We start from the raw sequence: 24,736 nt of genomic DNA on the forward strand, positions 1-24,736 counted from the left end.
GATAGAATAGTCATCCTCAAATGACTACTCTGAGGACTATTCTTGATCTTAGGAATTAACACAACTTTTTGCAAAAAATTGAAACTATATATATATATATATATATATATATATATATATATATATATATATATATATATATATATATATATATATATATATATATATATAAAATTACAATTACACGGGAATAGTCAGTAGAATTGGTTATTTTTTGTTAGGTTTCAGACATCTGTGTGATGAGCATGTTGGTCAGTTGATCATTTAAAAAGCAAAAGTGAGTTGTGATTCTTACAGATATTTAATGTGGAGCTATTGGTTTTAATTGTGGTGTTCTCTTGTTTTTGAGCCTTTTTTTTTTCTTTTAATGTAGTACGTCTTTTTTGTATGAAATTTTTTTTTTTTTTATTAAATTTCGTCACACTCCAGGAAGAGTAGGTACTGCTATTGCAGGAGCTAACGGGGATCTTAATAAACTAAACTACTGAATTCATGAAAATGTCTGCTGCATCTTCTGCAACATTCAGTTTGCTTGTGCATAAAGAAAATCCTTAATTTGTTGATTGATTTTGTTTAGGTATTTAAAATAATTTTCCAGTGTGATAGCATCTAATAAGATCAAAGAAAGATCCATTATGTCCCAGGTAAACAAAATTAGTTGTGAAACTGTTCTAAAATCGTTCCTCAGTGTATTTCCACTTATTTAATCACAATGAACAATGTCTACTGCCTCTTTGTCTTCTTTACGATAGGTTGTGTTGTACTGGTCCTATAAATAACAAAACAACAAAACATCCCATACAAAATCAGCTTTGCATGAAAAATCTAAATGACTGAATAACACGTAGCGACAGCCGTAAACATCCCTAAAGACTCCTTACTGTTCGCGCCAGGCGTCATGTCATGGACGTGGTGGTGAAATGACAGTCGTGGTGCAAAATCACACACTGTTGGTTTGGGTATATTCATTCGGCCATGTTTTATCCCATATGCGGAAAATTTTGGATTTAAAATAATAAAAATAAGGCCTTTTTTTGGTTTCCAACAGCTAACATTGTTGAAGTACTAAAGTAAATTTTCTCTTACTCTGCTGAGCTGTTACTGTTGACTTCTTTTTGACACATGATAATTGATACTAATAAAAACATACTGCTGAATATTCAAGGCCTCTCGGCCTCTGGGATATTGGCTACTACCATTTTTCAACACAAGCTAGAGGACACGTCTGGCATTTCACAGCCCACCAGCTGCATAATGTCTTTAGCTCAAGGAACCATAACTTCAGTGACTTCACAATACATCCATTAGTATTGTTCATTAAAAGTACAGCTGCTCACTTCTTTTGCTCTCATCCTGTAAACATGATTTGTTGGTCCTATGACTGGCCTATATCTTAACCAAAAAAACCCTTTTCATTTTTGTAACTGATCTGCGTTGTGTGTAGTGTACTGCAGTTCTCGCCTGCTCCCAGCCTGTAGCTTTTTCTCTTTATTTAAAAACTACGAAAAGCTACAAAAAGGTTTGGGGTTTTTTCTTCCTAAGCTCACCTTCAAAAACACCATTTCTGTGTCACAATTTTTTTTTTAGCCTCTGGCATACTCTTTGTAAAAGACTTTCCTGCAGCACTTTAAAGAACAGTTTAAAAATTATACTGGCCAAAATATTATCAGCACTGACAGGTGAAGTTAATAATGCTAATGATCTCATTACATTATAACCTTCTCCTGGTAAACTTTAGGTTCTGCCATTTAATGGACATCAAATCTTCTAAAGACCAAGCAAAATCCCCCACGCTAAGAGTACGACCCAGCTGCAGAACCCGCAAACCAATATCCTAGAACTTCACAGGACACCCCCATAGGTCCTTTGTCCATGCCCTACCAGGTTAAATCTGTTTTCTTGGGAATGGGGGGGTTGTGCCAGATTAAGTTTTAATGTTGTAGCTTATGTATGTGGTTGAGTATACCAGACCAGAGGCCTCTCACCCAGTGTTACTAAAAATCTCTGATGGTTATGATTCTTTTTCCTGTAGTGATGTCTCAAGCACAATGATGCACAGGTTGCAACAAAGGGCCCGTTTGATGGTATCAGCAAGTGTAGTTTAAACAAGGCCAGGCTCTTGTTCCTGCCATTTCAACAAACAGCTGGGGTGACCATCACTAATGTTAACACAAAGCATCAGTGTGCAGAGGGAATTGTAAAAATGCACTGTTCAGACAGCCGTGTAACCTGACACAGAAACAGAGCCAGTCTGGAGACTCGAGCAGAGGATGGAAGTCAAAAGGAATGCAACAGTGTGCCTACGTGAGTTGCAGAAAGCATCTGCATAGATGATGAAATGCTTAATTTCTTGCACATATGCAAATGGACAGTGGGATGTCAAGTAGCAAGGGCAAGGTTAGCAGAGCTCTTTAAGATATTCAGTACATGGAAATGCTGTCAGTGTGCTAATGAGTACAGAGAGGCAGCAATACTGGCTGTTGAGCTATGTAATATCCACATATATACAATGCTTTTGTCATCTTACTGACCCCTCAGAGAACTTTAAGCATACATTCATATAGCACTTTTATTCTATACATTTCACTCCATCAACCTCACATATGTAGCCAATTTAGAGTCACCAAATAACCTTACATGCATGTCTTCAGCGTGTGGGAGGAAGAAGCTTCTCATCTCATGGTCAAGTAATGGTCTCTCAGACCTACTTGTTGATTTAGCTGTAAATATGAAAAGTGTCTCATACAGCTGAGTACCAGTTGGCGGGAAAAGGGGAATAAAAGGAAGCTAGCAGGACTCATACTGTCCATACAGCTGGCCACTGAAGAAGGCTGCATATCAGAAGAAAGGCAACTGATATGAGTGTTCCTGCAAAATTACTGAAGTGAAATGCTGTTAGGTAGTTATTAATCCAGATGAGTGGACTGGTACTTGTTTAGCACTTTTCCTAGTTTAACAGTACTTTTTACTACAAGCCTCATTCACCCAGTCACGACTCTGATAGATCCAGGACCTTACTCAAGGATACTTTGACATGCAGAATGGAGGAATCCTCATCTACCCTGATCCGCTCTAGCTTCTGACCCACCTTATCTATAGTTAAATTAAATAATCTTTCAATGATCAATACACAGCCTCCTGAGAGAGAGAACACATCTCCACTGAAATGACCTCTCAGTACAGTTCAGTGAGCTATATTACATCTAAACATAAGAAGCCCCTTACAATTCCAAAAATTGCATTTTGTTGACATAAGAGAATTTTTGTCCTTACTGAAACTTGCCTAATCAGGTCAATCATGTGGACATAAATTTGGATTACTACATGTCTTTGGCATTGACAGGAAAACAACAAGATGCAGTATGACTGTGTCAAAGGCTCTACACAGAGGCTTGCCTTGTTAATGTTGCTTCGCTACCAGACTACTGAATATATTGTTATTGACTCCCCTGGAGGTAGTGCACATTTTACTGTTACTGGAGTTCATCATCTCCCTGCTGCAAGCAGTTCAGCCCTGTCAGAGACTGCCGAAGTATTGCCATTACATGTTAGTTCTGAGGAAGTTATTGAGTGTGACTTGAATTTAGATTTGCTCTCTAAACGTTCTGCTACATTACAACAACATTACAAGAGATTATTATATAATAATTGATTTGTAGCCTTACATGTCCAAATAAATGCATTCCTTTTAGATCAACCATGATAGATCATATTTGAACAAATAACCCACTTAAATAACCCACTGGTGCAATTTATTCTGGATACATCAGCTACCAGTGCCCAACTACATGTGACAGAAAAATGTTTGACCTTCAGACTAACAACCTGCTACATTTTATAAATAAACTGAATTTTAAATATCTTAATGAAAAGATTTATTTTTTTAAGGAACAGCAGCACTCTGACCTCAATTAAATTGAAAACGTTTCCAATCATGACCTACCTTTCATCACGTCACAAATTTTAATATGTACTTAATCATGCCGCCTTAAAATTTTCAGAATATATCTGTGTATAATCCTTGGTTCTCCTCCACAATGCTCTCATTGCAGAACAGACTGATTTTGAATATCTAACAATCTTCTATCTGCAAAGTTTCAGCTACTAAGAAAAAACTGTCTTGTACTTATTAGAAAAGCTAAATCTGATTTCCATTCTTTCAATTATCATTTAATTTTATTCGAAGATATTTTAAAACAATAAAATCTTTAATTCTATATGTTCTAATGTTTTCTTCTTCTTTTTTTTTGGATTGATAAGCGGATATAAGATATGTCGTAAAGTTTTCAGTTTAAACTGGACCTCTCCCTGTTTTGCCTCTGTGCTGGGCTAACTGCTCTTCTTATAGCTCATTTTTAAGTTAATTGCAGTAGGTAAGCGTATATAAAGACTAATAACCATCTTAAAGGTTCTTTGTTTTATTCTGTGGATTTCTCAAAAGCATTTAATTCAGTATCGTGACACTCTACTAGACACTCTACTGTTTAATTTGTACTCCAAAGACTTCAGCCCAGATGTCCTTGTAGTTTGCACAGGTGTTCAGCAGGGAATCCAGTCTTGGACCTTTTTTATTCACCATAAAATTTATCTCTGGCACCAAAAACTAAAGTTAACACAGATGGTGCTACTTTTATATGTGACTACCTCTTTCCTTAACATCTTCTTTGCAAATCTACAGCCTGCTTTTGATACATTTCACACATCTCTAATTAAACTAAACTCCAAACTAAAATAAAACCTGGTGCATTCTATTAATAAAGTCACCAGAGAATCTTCAGCCCACCATTCATATCCAAATTTCTTCATGGCTGTAACATTTAAACTGTTAATATATATTATTAGGAGCCCAGCTGAATGCTATACTCATTTTTAAATATTAATGTGGAACACCCACCAAGGAAAAACGGTCTAAAACTGGTTTTTGAGAACACACTTTTACGAGATGTAAGATATTTGAGGAATCTACAGTTTTATCTGCTCTTGAATATAATTATTTTTCTATATTTGCTTTGCTATTCAGCTTGAAGCTGCTCCACCTGCTTTTATCATAACTGTTTTCTCACTCACCACTGCATTTTACATGTGGAATGGTCCTCACCAATCATAAAAGAGCAGCACTCAACATGCATGAGATGTTTTTTGGGGGGGGGTTTGCACTTTTGGGTAACACGCATGCTGTTTTCTCAGGAAGTGTAAGATGGCTTCACAAGATTAGATACGAGATCTGCTTTTGCAGATCTTGGTGATGGGGGTCGCCCTCTTGTAAGACCCTTCATATTATTTTGGTCTGCTGGGTTTGAAATGTTATCCAGTATTTGTAATAAGTAGATGTGAGCAGACCTAAGGCTTGCAATATCTGGAGTTCCTTTCGGGACGTTTGCACTTACAGGTGCCTGCCTGGCACACTTCAAGCCTGGAAAAACTTTAATTTGCTGTAACTTGTTCAAGCAAGAGAATTTTCTTTATGACTTAAAACAAGCTTTTTACAAAAATTTTTCCCCCCTCTTACAGTATTTTTTCTCTTTCACAATAATGAGCAATTTGAAATGAAAATATTTATGAAGAAATGCTGCACTGTATTTGTTCACCTACAGCCACTGTCGTCAATAGTCATTATTATTATTTCGTGCCTCCTCATAAAATGGTCAGGAAACGCTTGGATTCTGTTCTCAAACTGCAGCTAAGAAGAGATCAAAAGTCTCTGACAATCTGAATTTAAACAGAGCAAATACATGCACACCAAAGTTTGCTACACTAACGAACCATCAAAGAGAACATTAGCTTCTCCTGTGTACAGTTGTGTAAAGGGTAACAAAGACACAGTCCAGCAGGAAGGCCAAGAAAACTTAACTCACAATTAATGTGCACACACTACCTCGGGAGAAAAACCACTGAATAACTGTGATTAACCAGAAACACTTTCTAAATTATATAAGGAGGACAAAAGACACTTTAGTGTCCAGTGGTTTTTATACCAACGAGTGAACAGAACTTCTGGTACAGAGAAGGACAGAATAAAAGCTCGTATGCTCCATTCTGTACCTCCGATATAAACTACTAGAGGAATTGCACTATAAACAATATAATGGCCAACTGTCATTTCTGTTATTCTGATATTACATGTTTATTGTAAAAAAAAAAAAAAAAAGATTCTGTAAGTATCAACATTACACGATGACACAGAGGTCTCACAACAATATTAAACACAAAATGTGGGCAAATTGTTTTCTTATGTTTCAAAACTTCAGGCTTTTCATCTACTGAGAACATGAGGACCGAGAGCTCTTATTTTTTAATCTGTTGCCTTTGCTAATTACATGTATCCAGTACCACACCAAACATATGCACCATACCACAACCCCTCCTTTCTAAAAGCCAGCTGTAGAAATGTATTTTATTTATGATTCACTTTAGAAGAAATGATTTATAAACCTGCCCAACTCTAGTCAGGTTTCTGACCCACCACAGAAATGTACCAATTTCCTCTCCATATTGAATAGGAAAATTGAAAAAACAAATTACCGGCGGACTTTTGAAGATATAAAAATATGGTCCTCGGAGTGCCAGGAACTTAAATGTTGAAGATCGACCGGGAGCGCTACCCTCGGGGCATTCGCATGCCCAGCCCATGTGAACAATCTGCAGAGATTCAGAAGGATACATTTTCATTATTTGATTTGAAATAAATAAATGGATAATACACAAAAAGACACACACAATGAAAAATATGTTCTTACTAAGAAAATGGAAAAGAATGGTCTACAGTGCACTGACAAAGTAAGTGAATGGGGGGACCCAATGACGCAGCTCAGAAAACATCCATTTAAAACGATACTTTTCAATACAGTTCTGCAGTCTCAGCTGCACTGCAACAATTTCCTTTTATCTACTCCAGATTGACTTGGAAGTCTCATCTAAGCAGAGGAAAGCAGAGAAAATCCCAAGCACTGCTTATCAGCTACACTCCCGTATCCTGTGGTTAACAACGTCCAGTGATTTCTAAGTTCGGGCCTTGACTGTTTGCTGGCAATACGTTCTATCTAAAGCATCCTGCAGTAAAGTTTTGAGTGAGCAAGTTCTACTTTTTTTTTCCCCTGACAAATTGAATTGAATTTTCATATTGCCCTGATGATTTTGCACAGAGCTGCAGTCGTATGCAGACGATGCCATTTTAAACACATTTATAACATTTCTCACAAAAAACTTAAATAGACATGTGTATAAAGTTACTGCCAACATGGGATACATTGGTATACTCCTAGGAATGTGCTCACCAGTAGTAACTAAATTGAAAACTTGACAACAATAAAAAAAAAAAAAAAAGGCCACGACAATAACTAGAAACGCTGTTATGGCCGTTCAAAAGGAGCTTTGGACGAGTGTTAAGTGAGATGAATGTAACGGCTAGAAGTGCCGTTTCTAAAACATTGCAGTCTGCAGTTGAGACCTCTGCTTTAGAGACTAAAATAGATATTCACACCCAGAATATGGTCAGTGGAAAATATTTGAGTTAACTTCAACAGGCCATTTCACACATGGCAGGTTTCTGCTCATAGAGCAGGGATACACATTGATAGTGTCGTCCAAGCAGTTGGACGGCATTTTCAGTTTGATTTTCGCCTCTTTTGTGGTCTGAAGGTGTGCTGTCAGAAGGAATTTAATTGGCCTGTTGGTCTTCTGGCAATTAAGCACCTGTTCTCAAAAAGATACAAAAATGATGTGTTTGTGTCAAGTTAGGCAAATAATGACATACTTGATCATCTGAAGAGCAGTACTTGTTGATGATCTTTATCTATTAAAAGAAACAGAAATTAAACAGATATACAGTTAGAAAACATATTTACATTTCAGATTACATAAAAACATTCTGAACCCTTAATAGCTTTGAATCAAAGCGTTAAAAAGCTTTTGTGCATTTTTACAAACTCTAACCAGTTTTAAATGTCTATTTACATTCTGCGTGTCAAGAGAAGCTAAGGTCTAACCACTTAAATGCTACAGAACTTATTATAAATAAACAAATCAGCTTGTTTGTTAAAACCACAGGTTAAGTGACTCATTTAGTCTTTTAATATAAATGTTATTGTGACACATATGGCCATCGTAAACACTGTTAAAGTCCATGTAGCCCCATGGAACTACATGAAGGCAGTAGCTTTCTCTAGCGGGGCAGTGAACACCACCACACCACACAAACTGCTCAGGAAAGCAAAAAAAACCAAATGTAAATTAAGTAGCAAATATAAATGTATTATAAAGTATTAATGAGGTAATAAAAACATCTGAAGTTGGCAGCACTGCCTGGGAAACATGCTTTCCTGCAAATGAATCTAATAAATTCATGGACACAATAAATGAAATCAGTGAAATAAAGGAAAATGAAAAAACGCCTCTCTGGAGTGACATGTTGGCTCCCCACCAATCCACAAAATAGCAGACCCATTTTAAAGTCATTGGATGACAGTGCATGTCAATTAAAGCCCACCTTCAGAAAATATAGGTCCAGAAAAAGAGAAGCATTTTCCAAATGTGCCACAGAGGTTATCACTCAGCAGGAAAAATGCTGCAAACCAGAGCAAAGCATTTTCACACTGAAAGCACACCTGGTGTGTCAGCATATCACAATCAGCATGGGGCTCGCGACTTGCTTGTTCCACCTGAGCTACATTCGAAAAGTTCACCGTCACCTGAAATCTTCATATTATTAGATATCAGCAAGCTGCTGCCCAAATATTTATATTTTTTTCTCTATTTCCTCTAAAAGAACATCAAAGAGCATCATATAGTCTTCCACCATGTCTGCGACGGACCCCAAGAGTGTTAAAGAGTCTATTTAAAGGTTGTAGGTCATTAAAACAAAAGTTCCGCTCTCTCCCAAGGTGGCAACACAATTACATCCTGATTGGCCATTTAGCAATCACGCTGCACGTCCGTAATTAGGTGAATGCAGGCATGAATTAATCACACTTTTTAAAAAAGGCAGCTGTGCCATCGATGAGCACGGGCTTACAGTAAGTCTTCATCCTCACCAAAAACTATTCGCATCATCAGCGTGATAATCAAAGTGAAATAGGAGGAAATGAGAGCGAGCAGAGCACGCGCCGAATGACTACTTAGCAGCCATTAATTAGGTATCGAAGAGCATCTTTTTTTTTTTTTTTTTTTTTTTGTCAGTAGAGGGGGAGAGGTGCCACTGTGAGTCAATGAGTGCTTGCCAGGAAGGGTCTATTAAAACTACTTTAATGTGTGATGGGGGGAACAACTGTGGGCAAAACAGTTTCAAGGGTTCTTTTATTACTGAGCAGATCAAAAGTGGAAAATAATTCACAACCTGAATTTTGTCAAGTTTTGTGATTCCTTCCTTCCTCCCGTTGTGAAACTATTAATGTGCATGTGTAAATCATTCATTTTAAACTTTATGGAAACACGAGAGCATTCGAATCACTCTTTTCACCTTCATTTTTAGTACACACTCAGAGGAAGATCCAACCAAGCCTCTAATGTTTAGAAATGCACTTACATTCTCCTGCGTCAAGTCATTGATATTTGTGGATATTGCTTGGAGCCAGTCTGTGCTTTCTGCTGCAGTGCAAAATTGAAGAATATTGGTGCTGGCTCCATCCAAGGCAAAAACTTCAAAACAGTTGAACCTGGTAGAGTAAAGACAGAGACGAGAGGATCAATGCTGATACTGAACAAGTGAAGCTTGAGTCGTCAAACTGTGAATTTATAGTCTGTAAGCCTTAATAGATGCATTATTACATGTAGTGGAGGGTTATCATCTGATGGCTCCTATGTAAAAACGCCCAACTTTAATAAAATGTTGATGACTGTAATGTTCAGGTTAAAGCTTCAAAACCAATGAGTGACGCAAGCAGCAGCTATCTTTTTATGGACATGTTTAAAGAAACTGCTACTAGCTGCTACAATATGAAAAGGTGAGAGGTCCGCTAAGAGAAAGCTGCCCAGAGGACAAAGTACCAATCTGGCTCTGTCCATAGGTAAAATTCAAACACCAGGACCATCACCCATTTTCATTGTAAACTTTGCTAAAACGGACTTCTTTTTTAAAATACTTTTTTCCTCATTTTGTTAGAAATTTTATTCCCAGCTATTTCTTAGCTAGGAGTGGTAACTTTGTGCCATTTTCCCATTGCTTCTGCGAAATCAGTCAAGCTAGCTGTAGATTCATATTTATGTGCTTTATTCACAGCAGCCCTTACGAGATAAGAGTGTTGACAGTAATAATAGTCATAATACTAATCATAATTATTATTATTATTAGGGCTCAGGTTTTCTGTCAAATGACCGCTGTGGAATTGGTCTACTGGACAGATTACCAGCTACCCAACCCAAATATACTCCAGAGGATGAAGAGAGCACCCGGCATGACGGCCAACCAGCTAATAGATGTGAAAATGTAACATACTGCAGTTAAGGTTGAGAAAGCCACCAATCACAAACCATTTACAGAGTAAAGTGAGAATATTAACAGTAAAAATTTGCTTCACGTGTCCCTTCATTTCCTTTCCTTTATTTAGGCCTGTATTTAAAACCTCTTTTGTTACTTTGGAGTGGTTTGCAGTCAAGGGCATTCTTTTACAAATACAATTAAGTTTCTCTGTTGATGGGGTTCTGATGAGGTCATCTGAGGCGAATCACGCTCATCAGCAGAATGCAAAGCTTTGACACTTAATTTCAGTGCATTCGTACGATGCTGATACTTTTAGCTTCGGAGATGGTTGCCATGGAAAAACGGTTATATGAGATGGTTAAGCAATTTTAGGCACTGCAGTGGAGAATCTACAACATTAGAAAGAAGGGGAAAAAAACCTGAATTTTTGAGAAGTGTTGAGCAGCAGCAGTATGATGCTGTTAAGGTACGTGAGATGAAGGCTGATAAACACAGAAACAATAAAATGCTTCCAACGCACAGTGTGAAGAGGGAAATCTTCTTAGGCAGCTCCTAAACCAAACACTCCATCCTCACGCACAGACAGAGCAGCTACTCGAGGTTAGATTATACAAAGTCAGCATTCCTAACAAATCTGAGCATGACTGTTATACTGTATCTGCAACAGGCTTGTTAAAATCGTATGTTCCGCTGCCTGTGTACTGACCCAGTGACTCTCCAGGGGTGATTTTGGCTGGACTGGAATGTCGGTTTTTTTGATTTAACAAGGGTGCAAATTCTTTCTGTCCCAGTGCCTGACCCAAATTTGCCTTGTGTTGTGGTTTGTGTAACTGTGAAGCATCACTAATGGATATTCAGAAAGTCTTTGTTTTTCGAGCAAGCATTGCCAAATGCATCTAGTTGCATTTCAGTGAGTACTGCATGGATAAATGAGCAGCTGATGAGCTCACCTTAAAAATAAATAAATAAAACGGTATATCAATTAGATCTCTTTCAAATGACGTAAAACTTTAGAGGCCATGCAGCACAAGGGCAGATACGAGAGAGAAAAGGCAGTGAATGAGGAGTTGAAAATGCAGAGCTTAATCAAAGGAACGGACAGCTGGCGGCTCAATGTAGGGAGAACAGCGCTGTCAGGAGGAGCTGCTAAAGCCCTTCCACCTTCACTGAGCAGAACAAAAAAATCCTTGCTGAGAGATGGGAGAGTGCGTTTTTTCATACATCTGCGCCATTCCCAGCGGCACAAATTATTGTGTCTTGCCTGCTGGACTAGGCAGTAATAAATCCACTGAGACAGAGCATGGACATATCACCCAGTCAACACGCAGGATAACACACGAAGAATATACAGGAAGAAGCTGTTTTTGGGGGAATCAAGCCATTAGTTTCAATATAGTACAAGTGGCAGAGAGAGGGGAAATGTGCCATGGCTACTGATTAGTGAAGCAGGGAAATGAGCAGGCTTTGGGGCATTTCATTCTCGGCATAATGAATGAGAGAAACTTGTTTGCTTTTGATTTCTTACCAAGAAATGCATAGATGTGAGTGCAACTTTGAATCCATGACACTGATCAAACACCCAGCTTGAATCATTAAAGTGCAATATAATATTCCTTTAATTAAAGTTGTGATTTTCACGAAATTAAACCCCCCATTTTTGTCCCAGTTTAATTCCCACAACTACCAGTCAATATGTTTAGTGGTCATTTGGCTACATAGTCATTTTCTTGGTAGCGTGCAGGCATGAAATCCATGGCAATTTTATCTAATTAACAGTAGCCTTACTTTTCGCTGGTGTGCCCCTATATTAAAAGTGTAAATTGCACAAACGGTGAGCATATAACAGAGTTGAAAGTATACTGGGAACACATTCATCTCTTTGGAATTGAGCTTGAGCTACGGTGCTTAAAAATATATGAAAATTTTAACTTGGTGCATGTATTTTCTGCTGGATTTACTTTCACTGAACAACTGGAGCCCATCCATTTGTTTAATAGTAGTTTTGCAATATGTTTAGTCTACTAATGTTGGTGATGTGATAAAGACAAGGTTATGTACTCAGTGTCAGGCGTGTGCATTACAGTGTTGCATGGGTAAGACGGTGGTCTAGTGCAGCAGTCCCCAACCCCCGGGCCTCAGACCGGTACCGGTCCGTGAGTCGTTTGGTACCGGGCCGCGAGAGTTGAGGCTCGGGTGTGAAATGTATGGTTTTCAGGGTTTTTATCGGTTTTCAGCGTTATTTTGTTATCGTTTTTATCGTTAACTTGGTCTTTTCACGTGTGTTATGAATAAGTCTTCTTTTTTTCGGTACCAGTACTAGTTTTATTTTGTTGTATTTATCCGCGACACCTTAAAGGCCGGTCTGTGAAAATTTTGTCGGGCATAAACCGGTCCGTGGCGCAAAAAAGGTTGGGGACCGCTGGTCTAGTGCATCCTTTTTATTATGAACTTCTGAACCTTGGAGATATTTTGGGTATTCAGTAGTGATATCTTTTATTTCCAATGTGCAAAAAGACGCCGTCCCAGCGTGGTTGCTGGAAATCCCTCTCACAGAAATGATCATTAAGCTTCAGTTCACCTGAGTGACCTTTCATTCCCCTTTGGAAACTACTAAGAAGAATCTTAGCCAAAAAATTTAATGCCAAACAGTGAGCAGTTGCGCCTCCACCACGAGGTCTTGCTTTCCCCGTACAGACACACGATTGCCTGTTTCTGCATTGATTAGCAAGTAGCAGTGAGCACCAGCACCCATGAGTGCACTGTTTGCACAAGCTCGTGCTGTTCTTATGGTTGTCTGCTGCACAACACCAGGAAGCTGTGCCAGATAATCTTGCATTAACTTTCTATCTGACTGACTCTTTTATATGTAAGTGTAAGGGAAACAACTGTAGCTGTAATTACCTGTACTTTTGCCTTGTCAAATGGTGCTGTGTCATCAGGATCTTAAACAATTCTCTACACACAAACTACACATCTTTGCATCAGTGTCACTCAATTGCACCTGTATTTAGCTTCTGAGCCCCTAAAGTAGGTTTGCACACTGCTTGGCATCTTTTCTTTGGAAAATAAACACTTCTTATGTCATGTAAGGAATTAAAAGGGACAATTCATGCAAATTTTCTAAATGATATCATAAAACACTGTAATATTTGTTACTGCCTTTATTTCTGTGATGTTTCTGAGTACCTTCTCAAAAACTGTTTGCAAACCTATTAAGTGCACTTACTCACACTGGCCAAGGATGAAACTTTGATGCATAACACTTTGAGTACATAATTGCTTGCTTTTAGAATTGTTTAAAAAGCCCAGCTGTTAACACAAGTGTGGCTGACAAAGCCCTGCTAATCTGCAAGGTCTCCTCCCTTTCAAATGTATCCATTTTGATAGCTTAAACAAAAGGCTGATAATACGCCATTACGTCACGATGAGGGACATCTCTGACACCTCGGTATTACTGAAAAAATGTTTTCAAAAAGAAAGAAACAAGGCTTGCTCTTCTTTGCTCTTAACATTTTGTTAAGAGTAGAATTAAATTTAGCATTTGAGAGTAAAACTTTGAAAAAGTATCTAGCATACCAACTGGAAGCATACAGCATGTACTAACAAGGACCACTAGAGCATTGTTTAAACTTTCAGATACAAATCGACCGCAGTGTGCAGAGTCCACATCAACTTTAAATGAGACCATGAGTCAACACCTTTCCATCAACACTAATGGAAAATCCTCCAAGTGGGAATGAGATATTAGAAAAGCTTTATAGAAATCATCTCAGGACCTACTCTTGCATTACAGGATATATGCATGTAACAAAGTAAAAATATAATAAGGATAATATTAAATATGCTATCCCCATCCAGGTCTGTGTGAGCCAAACTGAAAAATGAGTGCTGCACCTTATTATTCATTTAATCAAATCAAATGTTAATTTTCTGATAATTAATTCAGCTTTTAATTTGGGGATTTGGATATTTTTTTTTTTTAAGGCTTGGACACCTGACATTTCTCTCGCTTACAGCAGTGATTACCACGCTTCACTGTTGTGAATTTGGCAGCTTTTTCGCTGTTTTTATTGACTCCTCATACACCTAGCAAAAAAAAAGCCTAACAAAAAACCCCAAAACACAAAGAAAAACCGAATGGACAGAACTGCTTTGATTGGAAGTCTTGCTCTTCTGCAAGAACTCATGTTAGCAAGTGCAGAACACCTCTCTCTGTACACAGTGTACTGTAGCTGTTGGTTACAAGATGTCCTTTGAGCAATGATTGGCTCCAACACATTATGCTCGTAGTTACACAACTTTTAGTTAAGCACAGAACAACCTTGTTTGGATGACCTGCACTTCATTCTGCACAGTGAAACTTGTGCAGCTAAATTAAAAATAAAATACATTTATGAGTGGTAGAGGGCTCAGAGTCAGAAATAAGAGGTAGCTGAGATCTGGACAAAGCATTCTTAATCTCATTGAAAGGTTTTTACTGATGTTTGACAGTTTACTTTTGGGCAAAGTTTATTCTGATTTCTGACGTCAGTAAAACTCAAAAACTGGTTATCAGAGCGACTTACCCAGTTAGAAATTCACCCTGAATCAGATTTTTGATTCAAAGACATGAATGACCTATCAGTGCATTTTCATATGCAAGTGTTAATCCTGGGCTACAGTGTGCATCTGTCAGCTGAATGAAGACGGCCACACTAGCAGCCTGGCCAGTTAACGTTTAATATAATAATACAAGGAATGTTTAATAGTCAATCCGTAGCTGATGGCACTGTTCTCTTAGATGGAATAAAAACAATAAGTAACCATTAAAAAAATTATACAGGGAGTGCAGAATTATTAGGCAAATGAGTATTTTGTCCACATCATCCTCTTCATGCATGTTGTCTTACTCCAAGCTGTATAGGCTCGAAAGCCTACTACCAATTAAGCATATTAGGTGATGTGCATCTCTGTAATGAGAAGGGGTGTGGTCTAATGACATCAACACCCCATATCAGGTGTGCATAATTATTAGGCAACGTCCTTTCCTTTGGCAAAATGGGTCAAAAGAAGGACTTGACAGGCTCAGAAAAGTCAAAAATAGTGAGATATCTTGCAGAGGGATGCAGCAGTCTCAAAACTGCAAAGCTTCTGAAGCGTGATCATCGAACAATCAAGCGTTTTATTCAAAATAGTCAACAGGGTCGCAAGAAGCGTGTGGAAAAACCAAGGTGCAAAATAACTGCCCATGAACTGAGAAAAGTCCAGCGTGCAGCTGCCAAGATGCCACTTGCCACCAGTTTGGCCATATTTCAGAGCTGCAACATCACTGGAGTGCCCAAAAGCACAAGGTGTGCAATACTCAGAGACATGGCCAAGGTAAGAAAGGCTGAAAGACGACGACCACTGAACAAGACACACAAGCTGAAACATCAAGACTGGGCCAAGAAATATCTCAAGACTGGTTTTTCTAAGGTTTTATGGACTGATGAAATGAGAGTGAGTCTTGATGGGCCAGATGGATGGGCCCGTGGCTGGATTGGTAAAGGGCTCCAGTCCGACTCAGACGCCAGCAAGGTGGAGGTGGAGTACTGGTTTGGGCTGGTATCATCAAAGATGAGCTTGTGGGGCCTTTTTGGGTTGAGGATGGAGTCAAGCTCAACTCCCAGTCCTACTGCCAGTTTCTGGAAGACACCTTCTTCAAGCAGTGGTACAGGAAGAAGTCTGCATCCTTCAAGAAAAACATGATTTCCATGCAGGACAATGCTCCATCACACGCGTCCAAGTACTCCACAGCGTGGCGGGCAAGAAAGGGTATAAAAGAAGAAAAACTAATGACATGGCCTCCTTGTTCACCTGATCTGAACCCCATTGAGAACCTGTGGTCCATCATCAAATGTGAGATTTACAAGGAGGGAAAACAGTACACCTCTCTGAACAGTGTCTGGGAGGCTGTGGTTGCTGCTGCACGCAATGTTGATGGTGAACAGATCAAAACACTGACAGAATCCATGGATGGCAGGCTTTTGAGTGTCCTTGCAAAGAAAGGTGGCTATATTGGTCGCTGATTTGTTTTTGTTTTGTTTTTGAATGTCAGAAATGTATATTTGTGAATGTGGAGATGTTATATTGGTTTCACTGATAAAAATAAATTATTGAAATGGGTATAAATTTGTTTTTTGTTAAGTTGCCTAATAATTATGCACAGTAATAGTCACCTGCACACACAGATATCCCCCTAAAATAGCTAAAACTAAAAACTACTTCCAAAAACATTCAGCTTTGATATTAATGAGTTTTTTGGGTTCATTGAGAACATGGTTGTTGTTCAATAATAACATTATTCCTCAAAAATACAACTTGCCTAATAATTCTGCACTCCCTGTATAATGGGTCACCAGGCCAGTGAGAACTTGCTGACTTTAACATCCTGATCCAGACTGGTAGTCAGTCTTTTATTATTTATCATCGACTGGAGTTTGGCAACGAGGCACAAACTATCCAGTCAAAATGACCTGAGAGACCTCGCATACTAACCCCAATAAAACAAACGGTGTAAATAAAATGCAAACGCAACTAAGCACAAAGCTAAACTAACTCAAATCAAACCCCTGTCAGCTCTCTGCTGTTGAATGTGTTTTATTCCATGGCCATGATAATTACTGATAGGAACAAATGATTAACATAAAAAACAGCAATATGCATGTTTATTGTTGTAAATGTGTGTAAATGAATAATAAGGTCAGATGTGAGGTGGATAATATAAGCATGGCTGTGGCCCTCGCATCCACACTGATCCGATCTATATTTGTGCTTTCTAACAGACCCACATTTTTTTTCAGAGCAAACTCTGATATTGACCTGCTCACTGCCTGCAGGGTTCCCTATTGACTGGACTCTGGTATTTCAGATTCAGCATCAGGTTATTACATTCAATGTCACCAAGCTCCAGATCTCCTCAATACATTTCTTTGGTCCTACTTACCAATCATTGGACTGCTGATTGGACTAAGCATTTGACAGATTTAGTATTGCAGGACTGTTGCTTCATCCAAATATAAAATTTAGGAGTAAAGGGCAATTCCAGACGCATCGCCTCCTGCTGCGAACTGTGCCGCAGATTCTGTACTTTGGACTGATCAAGCGATACTTCAATAAAGAATATATTTAATAAGGATATCTTAGAGTTACAAAAATATTTTTTACTTTGAAATGTCAAATTGTCTTTCATCCTTAAGATTTTTACAGACAAATCTTAGATGCAACATTTACAGTGTAAATATGAAAGCGTCCTCATTCCTTTAAATGAATTCATTATAATATTTGTTATGTCTTTGACAAAATAATTCTCCATTTCTGGTGTATACCACAAATGAACTTTCTCTGGAGTGTTTAAACTCACCTTAGGAAAAAGAGCTTGGTCATTCACAGGGAGCCCAGAGACTTCCCACCAGGGCAGATGGATGAATTGATTTTTTTTTTTAAACATCTGTCTCCTTTAATACTGTAATGCATTGATCTCAATATACAGTGCCCGGCCAAAAAAAAAAAAAAAGAAGTCATACACAAGACTACTTTGGTGGACCGCCTTTAGCTAAAGGCGAGCATTCACCGTAGCATTGTTTATAATAAGCTTATGCAATCCCAGAAAGTTGATTCTGCTTATCTGGATGCAGCATTTTCAGTGGGGGGAAACATTTCCTCACTCATCTAAGTGACTTATACAGTCCCAGCTGACTGCAGGTTTCCCCAGCCTTATAAACAATACACATGCATAACAATCCAAACCAGCGCCGCTGCATAACAATGAGCATTGAGATTTCATCGTTGTTGATATGCAAACTGCCATGACCATTAATCAATGTCCATGAGTACAAACAATTGGGAAATGGCTGCAATCACTGCACTGAAAGATGTACTCTTAGAGAGGCTTGTTCCTTTTTACATAAATGGCCTCCTTGACTCGCCTCTCCAATGTCAGATTTATTTCAGTTTGAGTTTTTTTTTGCCGAGTAGTTTTTAAGTATTGATAATGATTGGAGAGTTGAACCACTGAGTAAAGTCTTCAGCAGCACATCCTAAAGATTGCCACTGAGGTTACAGTTTGGACTGTGGTGGGCATGTGTACAAAAAAAAACTTGTCTCCCTGAATGTCACAGTTGGAGCCTGATGATGAAATCTGCCATGAATCTATGCCATCAGCAAGCAAAAAAACTGCTGATCTTCAGTCAGGAGTCAGGTGACCCAATTTTTTTTAGTGTTGCTGAACTCGGACTTGACCAACAGCAGCAACTCCGGATCCTAACAATGCCCCCACAGGTCTGTGGGTACTCGGCATGATAGCTGGTGTGGCTCTAACACGAGGAGGAGCGGCACCTTTTCTAGAGCTTCATACTGACTTACAATATAAAAGGATGGATTAGATAAGCGTTACTACATAGATCATGGATGACATCTTATTTGGTTAGAATTAATTATGTGCTGCAGTTTAGACTCACAGTAGTTAGTCATCTAAATTATTTCACTTCTGTAATAAAATAAGGTTTACACATTTAAATATGAACCTTTTTGGTGCTAATGGAGACGACCTTGAGTATATCTGTTAGGATGAGTAAAAAAAAACAAAGATGTTGGAAATCACTGAATTAGTAACTTGACAGGACATTAGAGACTATTTAGGTCAATGTTCAATAAGTAATTTAGGAAAGATGCTAAACACTTTATTCAAGCTTTTCAATACTTTTCAATATACGGTTGTCCATTTCGAGTGCTTCCGTTACTACTTTAGCATGCTTTTGTTTTCCAGTGCAGGATTTTTTTTTTTTCTTTTTAAATTATGTGAGAATCAGCCCAGCTAAAGTTTTGTTAAACTATGTGCCGACCACTTCCTGTAACACGGGAGAACATGAGGGAGGGAAAAACCACAGTGTAGCACTTTTATATAATTTTCTTATCACTCGCTGCTGCCTAAGGCTTGAAACGACATAATAACCAATGTGGAGTCCCATAAACAAGTTTAATAAACATTTTTAATTAACTGAGCAGAGCAGAGTCCCATCATTTATTTATCGTTAAGTACCTGCAATTTCTGAATTCTGCAGTTTGACACACCCTGTGGGGACTAGTGCTCAGCACAAGTGGAGGAAATGATAAGGAAAATGGACTAAGGTAAATAATTTCCAATTTGAAAGAAAAGCCATTTAAATGGAAGAAATTAGAGGTTTTATTAAGCTTCCTGTTCATGAAAAAGGTAACTAATAGTTGTTTAGAGCACAAGCTCAAGCACCTAAACTCGTGGTACCAGACTAACTTTGTATCTGCATTTTCTACAGCAGCTCATTTCTTATCAATATCTCTAATAATCATTTTAACAGACAGTTATTTTATTCTTTAAATAGACAACTGTCTTGTTCAAACTTATAGACTCTGCTGTTTTTACCTAACACAAAAAAGGGCTGTGAATATTTTATTTGTGATTTGACACTATGTTACACTAATATACTAATTGATATATTGCTTGATAAATTGATATAGATGCTATATTGATTTGAAATAGAAGTTTGTATGGGCAGTTTCACATTATTTGTTGCTTACAGGCTACAAATAATATGGATATCTGCATATGATGCATGTAAATATCCAGACTTTGCTGTGGCTAAAGCTAGTTAATTACCTTACATGGATGATGACCTCCAGTTTGCAATGGGGAGGTTTGCATTTGAGTGAAATGCAAATTAGCACCTCCAAATCTATGGTCATGATTTTCAGGCAGTAAAAGGTGGTAAATGCATCCTGGGCTGGGACCAAGTTTCTGCCCCAAGTGGACGAGTTCAAGTATCTTGTTCATGAGTGAGGGACTGAGGGAGGGGGAGACTGACAGATGGATTGGTGCAGCGATGCAGATGTTGTACCGGCCTGAATGTTAAGAGAATTCGGCATTAAACCGAAGCTGCTGATTTACCGGTGCATCCATGTTCCATCATCTACAGCCACACGCTCTGGGTAGTGACCGAAAAAAATTATATCATGGATACAAGCAGAGGAAAAAAGGATCTTGGTCCGAAGACTGTCTGGGCTTTTCTTTAGACACAGAGTGTTGAGCTCTATGCTAGAGGAGGGGCTCAGACGAGGGGATACTTCTGCATGCTGAAAGGATCCAGTTAAGATGGTTCGGGCATCTGACCAGAATGCTTTCCGGATGCCTCTATGTAAGGTGCTTCAGACATGTCCTGCTGAGGGGAGGCCCCCGGGCGGACACAGGACACACCAGAGATTGTGTCACTTGAATGGCATAATAATATCTCGGTGTCCCACAAGAATAGCTGGAGTAGGTGGCTTGGAGAGGTGGAGGTTTGGCATCTCTGCTTAGATTGCTGTCCTCGTGACTGGGACTGCGATGAGCAGCAGCAAATGCAAATTGCACCCATCACTTTACACAAATAGGGGACACTCCCAAAAAAGTCTCTCATATTAACAATGGATTTATGGTAGATACTTGAAAATTCAACACGATACAACTTCCTAATTACTGTGAAGATGCTAATGATAATTTTCCCCCAGTGCAGAAATATTCTACATATACAGTGGGGCAAAAAAGTATTTAGTCAGCCACCGATTGTGCAAGTTCCCCCACCTAAAATGATGACAGAGGTCAGTAATTTGCACCAGAGGTACACTTCAACTGTGAGAGACAGAATGTGAAAAAAAAATCCATGAATCCACATGGTAGGATTTGTAAAGAATTTATTCGTAAATTAGGGTGGAAAATAAGTATTTGGTCACCTCAAACAAGGAAAATCTCTGGCTCTCACAGACCTGTAACGTCTTCTGTAAGAAGCTTTTCTGTCCCCCACTCGTTACCTGTATGAATGGCACCTGTTTGAACTCATCATCTGTATAAAAGACACCTGTCCACAGCCTCAAACAGTCAGACTCCAAACTCCGCCATGGCCAAGACCAAAGAGCTTTCGAAGGACACCAGGAAAAGTATTGTAGACCTGCACCAGACTGGGAAGAGTGAATCTACAATAGGCAAGCAGCTTGGTGTGAAAAAATCAACTGTGGGAGCAATCATCAGAAAATGGAAGACATACAAGACCACTGATAATCTCCCTCGATCTGGGGCTCCACGCAAGATCTCATCCCGTGGGGTCAAAATGATCATGAGAACGGTGAGCAAAGATCCCAGAACCACACGGGGGGACCTGGTGAATGACCTGCAGAGAGCTGGGACCAAAGTAACAAAGGTCACCATCAGTAACACACTACAACGGCAGGGAATCAAATCCCGCAGTGCCAGACGTGTTCCGCTGCTGAAGCCAGTGCATGTCCAGGCCCGTCTGAAGTTTGCCAGAGAGCACATGAATGATACAGCAGAGGATTGGGAGAATGTCATGTGGTCAGATGAAACCAAAGTAGAACTTTTTGGTATAAACTCAACTCGTCGTGTTTGGAGGAAGAAGAATACTGAGTTGCATCCCAAGAACACCATACCTACTGTGAAGCATGGGGGTGGAAACATCATGCTATGGGGCTGTTTTTCTGCCAAGGGGACAGGACGACTGATCCGTGTTAAGGACAGAATGAATGGGGCCATGTATCGTGAGATTTTGAGCCAAAACCTCCTTCCATCAGTGAGAACTTTGAAGATGAAACGAGGCTGGGTCTTCCAACATGACAATGATCCACAACACACCGCCCGGGCAACAAAGGAGTGGCTCCGTAAGAAGCATTTGAAAGTCCTGGAGTGGCCTAGCCAGTCTCCAGACCTCAACCCCATAGAAAATCTGTGGCGGGAGTTGAAAGTCCGTGTTGCTCGGCGACAGCCCCAAAACATCACTGCTCTCGAGAAGATCTGCATGGAGGAATGGGCCAAAATACCAGCTACTGTGTGTGCAAACCTGGTAAAGACCTATAGTAAACATTTGACCTCTGTTATTGCCAACAAAGGTTATGTTACAAAGTATTGAGTTGTATTTTTGTTATTGACCAAATACTTATTTTCCACCCTGATTTACGAATAAATTCTTTACAAATCCTACCATGTGAATTCATGGATTTTTTTTTTTTCACATTCTGTCTCTCACAGTTGAAGTGTACCTCTGGTGCAAATTACTGACCTCTGTCATCATTTTAAGTGGGGGAACTTGCACAATTGGTGGCTGACTAAATACTTTTTTGCCCCACTGTATGAGAGGAGATGGCTCTAAAAACAGAAACCCAAATAAATCAGTGCTTCAAATGACAGAAAACGCACAGAAACACAAAGAGAACTGAAAGAAATGGTTGCTACACAAAGGGGAAAAAAATCAATGCATTTCAGCAGTTTATACAAGCCTGCCATTTGGGATCTATAGGTTATGACTGTCAAATGTGAAACAATATCAAACAGGCCTCGTAGGTTTATTTTGTACTACAGTTTCGAAATGACTGAAAAGCCTGATTGAAAAAGCCTGTGGGGAAAAAAAACTGTTGTGAAATTACATTGCACAAGAAAATCAATACAAAAAAGGACGGGTATAATAATCAAAAGCCTTTACAAGTTCGACCAGTGTCCTCTCAGTCGCACCTTCTGAGCCACAGCCTCGTAGCTGCGGTGACCTTTTAAGCCGTTTATGCCTGTGCATAGATATTGGCATTAACATCGTCCCGCTTAAATGAAAAGTGCTTGCTAAGCCAACAACTGCGCTCAGTGAACTGTGCGCCTTGGAGGTGAATTATATCATGCTGGATTACCCTTACCTTAATTTATCTTTGCCAGCTTTGTATCTGGAGACTCTGGCCATCAACAAGGGCAGGGAGACGGCATCCAGCCAGCGCTTCTCATACTTTGGTTCATTAGCTGAGGGCGAAGGGGGTGATGGAGCCTGCGTGGAATACATGAACAATGCGTGAGCTTTCTGCTTCTGTTGACCAAATTCTTTTGATTACTGATGGATGATACACAAGCACCATTTACATGCAAAAGAATTCCCTTCTCAACCAGGGCTAATCAGCTATTTTTGTCTGAAGTTCTCACTGTCTGCTTACGCCAAGCATGTCTGAACTTCGATATACTGAAGTTACAGACTCCAGCTGTTTTCTTAAAAAACATACAAATAGCAACAGTTTTTCTTTCCAAATCAAACCCAATTATTCAATGTAAGTGGTGCAAGTATATCTGGTGCCCCAGATATTAACAGAAATCTCCTCTGTAATCAGGGAAATCACCTCCTGTTGCAGTTAACATGATGAAAATAATCAATAACTTGTGTATAGACTCTACATGTAAACTACGTGCACAGTGAGTAAGTTTAGAATAACTGTACTGAAACTAAAAAAATCACTCAGCAGAACCTAAAAATGTCCATATTTTGCTAATGGAGTAAATATTGCACTCTCACTTCTGTAATGAAACCACGTTCTGACTTCAGCACGCATCATAAATCCTTCCCTTCAGTTCTGAAACTGAATAAATCAGTTAGAAAAACCTTTCATTTATTTCAAAATATTCACTTTGAAATTGTTTTGTTATGAGTATAGCAATTGTGTTTGTGGTCAATGATTTTGTGGAATACTAAGCAGGTGTTGGCATCAATTTAAAGAGAACAGGACCCTCCACAGTGTTTGTATAGGCCCAACAGATAAGTGGAAGACGGCAAACTATTTTTAACTTGCTGCTTTTCTTTGGCATTTAGCACGATTAAACCACATGATGTAATCAGTCTTGGTTAAGTTCTTGCTGACTGGATTCTGGACTTTCTAACAGGCCACACAGGTGAGAGTATAAATACTCATGTTTGGTCTCTTCGGTGCCTGGAGAGGAAATGACAAGTTAAAAAAAAGTTTCTCTTCAGTTACAAGGAAAGCAACAAACTTTGTGCACTCAGACCTTGATTCAGAGAGACCACAGCATTACAGGAAACTAACAAAGAGTGCCTTGTAGTTGGGTTTTAAAAAAAGTTTGTAACTAAACCAAAAACTGTTCCTGGAAAAGAATCTTTGTCCAATTGTATTGGTCTGCAGCAGAGCATGACTCCAGACAACAAAGGAACATGGCACAGTCTGATAAAACTAAACAAACCAGGTATAAAATCTGAAGAGTTAAAGCTTCATTTCGTTTAGGAACAGAGCAAACAGGACAAACAGACATTCTACCAATCAGGCTACATACAAAGTTTAGATAAATCAGGTAACAGCCATTCTTTGGTGTCTAAAAAGAAGCTGGAGTAGATTAAGTATGTTTCTATTATCATCTTATTAGCATTCACCTGGGAAACGGTTAGTCTTCCCAGTGTGCCCAGATAAATACTGATTACAGCTGTGTTAATGGAAATGTGCAGCATCGTTTACAAGAGAGAGAAG

General features: G+C 39.0%; 1 protein-coding gene across 2 annotated transcripts in view; it reads right to left on the reverse strand.

The window, feature by feature from the left end:
- sntg2 (syntrophin, gamma 2) overlaps positions 1–24,736 on the reverse strand; it is a 108,907-nt gene that overhangs the window by 33,077 nt on the left and 51,094 nt on the right. For both annotated transcript variants that reach the window (XM_080870681.1, XM_080870680.1), the window contains exons 9-12: positions 23,135–23,259; positions 9,521–9,650; positions 7,754–7,792; positions 6,523–6,639 (exon numbers count right to left, since the gene is read on the reverse strand). In XM_080870681.1, coding sequence (XP_080726807.1) covers positions 6,523–6,639; positions 7,754–7,792; positions 9,521–9,650; positions 23,135–23,259 — 411 coding nt within the window. The remainder of the gene's footprint in view (positions 1–6,522; positions 6,640–7,753; positions 7,793–9,520; positions 9,651–23,134; positions 23,260–24,736) is intronic.

This window comes from Rhamphochromis sp. 'chilingali' (genome assembly GCF_963969265.1).
Source record: "Rhamphochromis sp. 'chilingali' genome assembly, chromosome: 21".
NCBI lineage: Eukaryota > Metazoa > Chordata > Actinopteri > Cichliformes > Cichlidae > Rhamphochromis > Rhamphochromis sp. 'chilingali'.